The following is a 9228-nucleotide window of genomic DNA, read 5'->3' on the forward strand; positions in this document are numbered from 1 at the left end:
ATAAGGAGCTCTTATTATGAGGACACCCCCCTACCTAAGCCGTTCAGCACCTTCTTTGCAATTTATAATCTTAGAAGAGCTGCCTAGAGCTTTGAGAAGTTAAACAATTTGACTAGGTGTCCGCAGCCAGCATATGTCAGAGGCAGAACTGAACCCAGAGCCCTCCTGGCTCTGAGGCCAGCTCTCAATGCTTTTCCAAGCACTGTATATACTTGTCAGTTATTATATGCTCGCATTATCCAATCCATGGTGAGATGAAATATCCTGATTACTACAAAAAGGTCTCAGGCATGTTTTCCAGATCAACTGAATAAACACCGAAATGTTTTGGAGTGAGAGGCCAATGCCTTTGGTGCCTATAAAGTTGGGTTATTTCAGGTAAGGTCAATCTCCTGACCAAGGGAGCAAGCCAAGTACACCTTGCTGGCTGGGGTAGGGTAGAGTAGGGTGTATATGTGTCAAGCAAACACCAAGTTCAATGACCTGAGCAGACACTGAACCAGATCAAAATGATGGGCACTAACTAGTGTCAGATTAGGGCAGTTAGGTGGGGCAGTGGAGAGAGTGCAGGGTGTGGAGTCAGGAAGACTCATCTTCCTGAGTTCAAATCTAGCCTGAGATACTTTCTAATTGTGTGACCCTGGACAAGTCACTTAACCCTGTTTGCTTCAGTTTCCTCATCTGTAAAATGAGCTGGAGAAGCTAATGGCAAACCACCCAATATCTTCACCAAGAAAACCCACAGACTCAGGAAAAGATAATTAGAAACCTGCTCGGAAGTCAAACCTGAAGAGAAAGCAACAAGGGCAGGAACCGGTTTCAAAAGTAGAAAGCTATCTGTCCCTCTAGACAATGACTAGCACGCATATTTCAGAACCGGTCTGCTCTCCACACCTTACTACTCACCCAGCATCTAGCTGGTCTCTCAGGGGATGAGGTGCCATCAACTACACAAAATGGTACAAGCCATCAGGGCCTGTCTCCAGCCTGGCTGAGACAGCAGGAACCCATTCCAGGATGTGTAGGATAGATGGTCTATGCATTAAAGAGCTTTTAAAGGCTTGGATGGGTTTCCTCTGAGACCCAGGTTCTTGGCTTTTGCTGAGTCAGCTGGGGAAGCTGCCGACTGACCCACCCTTTTCAAAATGCTCAAAAGCCCTAGAAACTTGATGATTAGGTGGCCAGGATCCAAGCATTCCCTCAAAGTCCAGTAGCACCTTGAGGGCAGGGACAATCTTTTGTGTTTGTCATGCTATGTCTAGAATTTAGCACAGTGCCTTGGCTAAATTCATGATTGCTGACTGAGGGTAACTTTTCTAACTTAATTTAGGGCTCTAGACCCTTGGAAGGGTTGGGGGAGGGGAAAATGATAGGTTCAGAGATTTGAAGCTGGAAGGGGACGTCTAGTCTAGTCTACCTCCCTCACTTCACAGAAGAGGAAGCTGAGGCCCACAGAGGCTGAAAGACAAGGTCACACAGGTCATAGGTGGCAGAGCCAGGACTCCAACCCAGATCTGACTCCAAATCTAGTGTTTTACTTAGTACCACAGCTGCCTCCCATCCTATGGGAGGGTCACTGACAACCTCCCAAACTCCCTAACCCCTCCTAGTCTTGGTTGTTTATGCTAAACCAGACCAGTTCAGACCTACTCACGTGTCTCTGATCCATCCAAACATGGGATTCCACACACAGTATAACTCAGCTAAAACCCCCATGGGAGTAGAGAATGCAGGCAGGTCTTGCTTCAGTATCTACCTGACATCTCTACTGCTCCTCCCAAGCACAACAGGCCTGCAACAAACAAGTCAGCCTCCATCCTGGGAGAACACCACCACCTGTTCTACCTGTTCAAATTGGGTCAGGCAAGAAAGTTGTGTATCCAGGGAGTTGTTATGGTGCTAAACGGACTTAAAGAGAGCTAAGAAGACGGCATTGCAGAGGTGTGGCTCTGAATCTGCCTCCTAAGAACAAATGGGCCTAGTTGCAACACCACCTCTCACACTGCAATGACATGGAGGATTCAGGGGCATTAGCAGGCCTCCTAAGGAGGAAAGGTGGCATAATCATTTCCCTTTTTAAATAACTCACTTATCACTTACTGTCCCTCACTCCCAACTCATCCTATGAGCAGGCCCTTTCAAATTCTCCCACACCTTATGGAGGTAGGGGCCTCCACAATCCTAAGGCCCAAGACTTTGATTGTCAGTAGCAAGGCCCTGCTCACCTCAGCCCTAAACCTGCTCTGGGACCGGGCAAGCCTACTTCAGTCGAGGAAGAGACCTCTGAAGCAACTCTCCAGGCTTTCTTTACCCTTCTGTTCCCCTCAAGGTGGCAAAAAAAAAAAAGAAAGAAAGAAAGAAAAATGCATTAGAGAGATCAGACAAAAGGTTCTGATATAGAGCTGCTAAAACTCAGCCAGTTTCTGGGAAGGCACAGGGCCTTGCCAGGAGAAGAAAGGTTAGGAAAAGGTGAAATCCAGGCAACTCTCGCCAAGACCAGTAACTTTCCAGATGCAGACTGGAGGTTTACACGCTGTCTAGAAAAGCCAGACAGGTAAGAGTAGTGGGGCAATCTTTAGCAGCCAGTCAGCTAGCCCCTGCTCCAGAGGCTGCTTTATGACTGGCCTGGGCAGTTGAAAAACTACTGCCGTGGGCTTGGTTTAAATTACAGCCAAGTCCTCTGCTAGGGCCCAGCTGCAATCAGCACCCCATCGCCTGCTGAGCCACTGCCTGAAGCTGCGCCAGCCAGACCCCAGGGCTGGCAAGCAATGCAAGTGATTGCTGTCTGCCTGCATTCTGCAACCTGCCTGGGGGTGGGGGGTGGGAAAACGTGGCTCTACAGCTTTGCTGACCAGGCCTGGGTGGTCCTCACATAGCTTCTAAGGCCTTAAACATCTATGTTCCCTCATTCCCCACCCCTAACCCCTCCCCAGGCAGCACAGGCAAGCAGCAAGAATTCCTCAGATAAGCAGCTTCTACCACTCCGAAGGAGAAATGAAATCCCCAGGGAAGGAGACTGTAAGGAAAAGTTGTTACGATGTGACTCTTCTCAGAGCAGATTTCTATTTGGGCAACAGCTTTGCTAGAAGGGTGGATGGGGGAAGGGGAGGAAAAAGAGAAGGAGGAAGGGGAGACACTCACACATTCCTCTCTGGATGTGCAAATCTCTTCCACCTTGTAAATCTGGCCACTCTCCCCTAGCAGTGAAGGGCTGCTCAGTGATTTGCCTTAAAGCAGAGGGGCCCCCAGGCTCTAAGGGGGATAAATTTTCCTCTGGGAAAACTGAGCAACAGGTTTCAAGGCCACCCCGTCCAGTTCTTCCCACACTGCTTTAAGTTGGCAACCATGGATCAGGAGTTGTGGGGATTATCTAGGGCAGGTTCTACACACAGGAGAGGTAACAGTTACTACAGGAGGAAGAAGGTTTCAGAAGCACATGGGGGCAGGGCAGTCCTGTTGGGGCCCAGCACCAGTTAACAGCGCACAGCAAGGTGGAGTGTCGAGACTGCCCATGTATTTTCAAAAGGCCTCCCCACCATTTACACACTGTTCCCAGCTGGTGGTTAGTCAGCTGGATCAGTACAGGTGGAGAGCGTAATTCACCAAACTAATCCGTGACTCCTAAAATCCTGGCAACAAGCAGTCCTTTTTTACAAGGCCATTTGCAATGCAAAGCAACTCCTCTGCAGCCCTAAGAGGACAGTAATGCCAAGGGGAAGGGGAACAGAAGCAATCTGGGCACCTTACACTCTCTGGGGCTGAGGGACATTGAGCAAAATTATCTAAGTCAGCAAGTCAGTCAACTAGCATTTATTAAGCCCCTACTATGTTCTAAATTCAATCGAGCTTCAGGAAACTCGTACCCCAAGGGGTTTCTGAAAACAGGAGTCCACTCTGGAAATTCAGAAGGGAGAGGATAAGATGAATGAGGGCAAGATGGAAGAGCTGGGGCCTCTCATCCCCTCCCAAACCAGCTGGATCCATCTATATCTACTCAATATTTATTCAGTGTCTACTGGAGAAGTGCTTTTAAAAGTCTCAAGGGAAGAAAAAAAGTAGAAATAAATATTGCACACATCCCATGTAACTGGCACCACTACTGCCAATCGATGAATGCTGAACACTTTGCTACTGTTAGAGGTTGCTTCAAAAGGCCTGAAATTAGCAAGAGACCATCAAAGGGTGGAAAGAGCCTTTCCTTGAGTTCTAAACCCATTTCTGACATTTACCACAGGGTGAGAGCCTCAAGTTGCCTCAGGTGCCATACTGGGGTATAAGAATACTTGCAAGTACCTACTACCTACCCTCAAGGGTTGTTGTGAGCAAAGATTTTTAAAACACTAAGGACTTGTGGCCCAAAATGCTCCCAAGCTTCCCATTAAGCACATCGAGGCATTTAAAAATCTGCCTCTGGCCGCAACTGGGAGTAATACAAAATAATTTTTCAAGTCCCTGACCCACTTATTCGAAGCTACACACCCCTGTGCTGGGACTTTCCAGATGTGCCCTCTCCAGTTTCCTAAAAGACAGAACCTCTGGGACCCCAAACAGATACCCCCTTCCCTCCATGAGAATGGGGCAGACAACCAGGCTGGAGCTGTAGGCCAGTACAGCTGGAGCCACGGTTAGAAGAGGAATAGGCATACAATTCCTACCTGGACGACAAGCTGGCGAAATCCCCGCCATCCAACAACCGGATTTTGCAGAACAGCACGCCATTCACGAATGGGACTGCAGTCAGCTCCTCCAGAGTAAAAGTAGTTTGAAATTTAAATTTCTTCTTCTTCATCAAGAAAGCCATGGGCAAGTTCCCTGAGACTGAAACCCTGTACCGTAGATTTAAAAAACAAACAAAAAAACAACAACCTGTCTCCTTCCCCACCCCCTTTTCTAAAAAGGGAGAGAGGCGATCCAATAGGCCCAAAAGTCGTCAGCCAAAAGCAAACACTGTCTGAGAAATGGGTGCTTGGTGGAGTGAGGGTAGGAAAGTCTCAGTTTGAATAAGCACAAAGTCTCAAGTTCAAACGCCTGGGTCTCTTCACTCTCGTAGAGCTGGCCCTGGATGGGAGCTCACTGCCTCCAAAGGCTTCGCAGGAGGAGGAGCAGGGAGGGAACAATTCGTGCATCTCCAAGGGAAGAAGAAACAAAACTCCAGAAGGCTTCCCGGGTCAGAGCCTTCGAGGTGGTCCCCCAAGGGGCGCGCTTCGCTGCATCGAGTCTAACCAAGTGTCCCCAAGTCCATGCCCTGGCAATTCCACTGAGGGTCGTCCCCTGAGCTCAGTTCATCGGTCGGAAGGGGCTCCAGGAGAGCGTCTGCAGCCCCATGGAGAGAGAAATCGGGAGTTTGGGTCCAGCCCGCTCGGAGCTGCTCTGAGCTCCTCCTCCCCGCCCCCAAACCTGTTGGGATGGAGGGAGCGAGGCCCGGCTCACTGCCGCGCGCGGCTACCGCACCTACTGCACTCGCCCTTCCCCTGGGATTTAAGATCGCCCAGGGAGGGAGTTGCGACGGCAGGAGAGGCGGGGGTCCTTTGCAACTCCACAGGGGTGGGGGATACGGAGGCACCGAGGTTCCAATCCGCCTCCCGGGGGGGGCGGAGGCTGCGTCTCCTCCTCGGACAGCTGGGTCCAGCCTCAGCACAGTCTCCTTCCCAGACGCCGGGCCACTCTGGACTCGGGCGAGACGGCAAAACGCAAGGACCCAGGGGCTTCACCGCACCCCACCGCCCAAGTCAGCAGTCCACCCTCTCCTGCTCCCGGGGCCTTGGTCAGGACGAGCTGTGGGCTCGCACCAAAGCAACTCTCTGCGCTAACCCAGCCACTGAGCGCCGCGCAGCAGCGCCCCACGCAGCAGCGCCCACACGCAGTTGAGCCCCACGCAGCAGCGCCCCCACGCAACAGCGCCCCGCCGTCCGCAGCCTCTCCGCTCCCTACGCAGTGCCTGCACCCGCGGGAGAAACGAAGAGAGGGACGGCTCCCCTTCCAGAATGCCGGCCCCGCGGCCGCCCGCGTAGCAGAAGGATAGTGGGGAAGGGAGAGGAGGGCGTGGAGGAGGCCCGAATATGAGCACAAGGATTGGCCGGTCAGAAGGGGAGGGAGGGAAGGAGCAGCGCTGCTGGGGATTGGTGGGATGGAGACGGGGAGGCTGGGCCTAAGTTAGGAATAGGTTGATTGAGTTTGAGTGATTGGTTGGAGGAGGCGACTGAGCCCGCCCCCTTCCCTGAAGCTCAGTGGAAGAGAAAGGGAATCTGGCTGGAGAAGGAGAGGGGAGTGATGTGGGAGGTCGAGTTGGGGGAGGTGGGCAGGCAAGAAAGCGGGAGGAGGAGGCGGGACAATGGGAGAGAAAGTGGAGTAGGGGCCGGAACGAAGAGGCTAACAACTTTGGGGTGCACTCAGTCTGCATTCAGTGTGCAATAAATGCCTATTCTAAGCTCAGATTTGTGCGGGAAGCCAAAATCAATAAAGACTCAACAACTCCCTCCACCCAGAGTATCCCTAGACCACCCTGTCTGATGGGGATAACAGCCTCTGCACCTCCCCTCCCCCCAGTTCTTGAAGATATTAATCAGTACTTCTTGTGAAGGGTCTTCTATTGTTGTCTTGAATGATCCTTTAAATCTTGTATTGTGATTAAATTTTTAGGGGTTTTACCAAAGTGTTCCCCAGCTTCTGGACTGCAGCCGATACTATTTCTTCTTCAGGCCTAGCAGTGACCCTTCTCCACAGTAGACGTTGAGTAAATGGGTGCTAATTTAGTATAATTTGTTTTGATAAGATATGAGACTGAAACCCTGTACCGTAGATTTAAAAAACCGGGGATCTTACAAGAGGAGGAGCCCCTAGATGCACTCCTAAGTTATTCCTCAGAGACCTGTCCATTTCTTATTTGGAGCTGTTTTCCTATCTGTTGCATGAGGAGAATCATTGGTGGACAGACCTCTCCAACGATAATCCTCAAACCACAAAATGGTTGTTTCTCCTTACCTCCCCCACCCCACCTTTCTGGTTCAACTCGATTCTGCCTGGCTGAAGGTAAGGAACCTGAAGTTCTTGACCCCAGGAGTGGGATTTGTAAGGAGATATATAGTTCAGGACCATCCCTGGGCTTACTGGCTCCACTTGCTTGTGAACAGTAGGATTGTACTTGTAACCACAGTAACAGAAAAGAGCTGATCTGATTGCCAGATATCCCTCTATGGCATGTGGGTTGGGCTCTTGGATGCTTTCCCTGCCTTCTCCCCTCCCCCTTCCTTTTGGGGCTCCAAGTGGGGGCCAGCAGGTTTCATCCGGGTGTCCGACTTCCCAGGCCTCGGGGGAATAAGGGAGTAGATTCTTGGACTCTGGTTGTAACTGCCTTCTATCTGAATATGTAACAGGGCTGGTACAGGGAAGGGTTTTGTGAGTGATTGGAAGGCTTTTCATCAGTGCAGTAGAACACCAGCTGGGATCATCCCCTAAAGATCCAAAGCAGTTTGGAAGCATCCCAGCCCTAAGAGCTCAGCAGCCCCCCTCTGCTCCTCCCTCCTCCCAAAGAATACCCTCCTCTTTCTGTTTGCAGTTGTCCTCCAGTCCTTGAAGATGAGCTGGGGAGTTACTGCTAGAGGCATTGCTAAGGCCTGTGGACAGTACAGCTGGAGTCATAGGCCAAGTGTAGGCTAGAGTCTGGTGTCTTTCTCTAAAGGTGTTTCAGGTACACTCAAAGACACTAAGTAATTTGAAGTCATAAGATCATACATAGGGTTCAGTTAGACAGTTCTGTCTCAGAAGTCAAATGGTCAGACTCTCATCTTTTTACAGAGGAGGAATGAAATCAAGTAACCAGGATGTTGGGGGAGGGGTGGTATTGATAAATTCTATTCAATTTGACAAATATTTATTAATCATTTATTGAGTATTAGGAGCTGTGCTAGTTGGATACAAAAGCTAAGAAAGGAAATATTCCTGGCCCTCAAAGAACTTCCATTTCTACCGACCGGATACAGCACATACATAAATACAAAGCAATTTGAAGAGGGAGTAAACATTAACATTCGTAAGAGTCTAGGAAATCTCCAGGAAAGGGAGGTTAGGAAGCTGAAGGAAGATAAGGATTCCAAAAGCTAGTGAAGAGTAGTGGATATATTCTAGGCATGGGAAAAGAAGTGGGAGACCATTATAGGAATGGTTAGTCTAGTTTGACTGGATCTGAAAGGGGAGCTCAGAAATTTGGTCCTTCCATTGGCTCAGTTCATATAATCCTAAGATTTTTGAGGTAAAAAGGCCCTTAGAGATATCTAGTTCATATAAGACTCAGAGAAGGGAATTGATTCGGCTAAGGTCATACAGCGAATTAATAACAGATCTCAGATTAAAACCGTAGATCTCTCAACTCCAAATACTATAGTCCAGTGATTGTCAAAATGTGGTCCAGGGACCCCTGGGGGGACCTGGAACCTTTTCAGGGGGTCTATGAGGTCAAAACTATTTTCATAATAATACCAGAATGTTTTAATTTCTAATATGATAAATTCTAATATGATAAATATTAATAGATATAACTAACATAAGCAGAAGTTCTTTGGGGGAATCCTCACTAATTTTTAAGAGTACAAATGGGTCCTGAGACCAAAAAGTTTGAAAACCACTGTTCCTAGTGTTTTCACTAACCACACCAAGCATTCTCTCTTCCGGCCCACCCCTCCCCACCCATTAGTAAAGACAGGGCTAGGCTCTCCATTGCTGAATCACTGATGGTTATTACTCACACTGTTTACAGAGCTGATGAAGCAGTCAAGTTCAAGATAGATCTATGTACCCATAGGCTGAAAGACCTATTGATTTGTGGGCCTGAACCTTGCTAATATTTGAACTAGCACACAAGGAGATAAAGGTTTCATATAACTCTCAAAGAGCCACTCTTCATTGAATGTAGGGCTCCCATCTCTGTGTGTACCAGTTCCCATTAATCAGCCATTTGTGCCTCTTTTAGAACAAGCAAGGCCAGTGCCAACATCATTAGGGCTACTTAACCTTTACTCAGCTCACAGGAGCCTAAGCGGGAGTGGAGAAGGCTCCCTGCCCCCCACCTCTGCCCTGCACTGTATATTTAACTTCCCCATTTGGTGGAGGAAAGGTTGAAGCAGTGTGGTTGAGTTGGTTCCAAGGGACTCTATTGAACTCTAGGCCTGAGGAATTTCAGACTAGACTTCCCAGTAAATTTTAAGTAAGACACAAGATCAAATTAGGTTAAAG

General features: G+C 49.1%; 1 protein-coding gene across 1 annotated transcript in view; it reads right to left on the reverse strand.

Annotated features, from left to right (window-relative positions):
• FAM102A (family with sequence similarity 102 member A) overlaps positions 1-5940 on the reverse strand; it is a 44519-nt gene extending 38579 nt beyond the window's left edge. Inside the window, exon 1 of the mRNA XM_036750455.1 lies at positions 4656-5940. Within this exon, the coding sequence (XP_036606350.1) occupies positions 4656-4801 (146 nt within the window). The 5' untranslated portion in view covers positions 4802-5940. The remainder of the gene's footprint in view (positions 1-4655) is intronic.
• Between the last annotated feature and the right edge of the window lie 3288 nt (positions 5941-9228).

This window comes from Trichosurus vulpecula, chromosome 3, assembly GCF_011100635.1.
Source record: "Trichosurus vulpecula isolate mTriVul1 chromosome 3, mTriVul1.pri, whole genome shotgun sequence".
Classification (NCBI taxonomy): Eukaryota; Metazoa; Chordata; class Mammalia; order Diprotodontia; family Phalangeridae; genus Trichosurus; species Trichosurus vulpecula.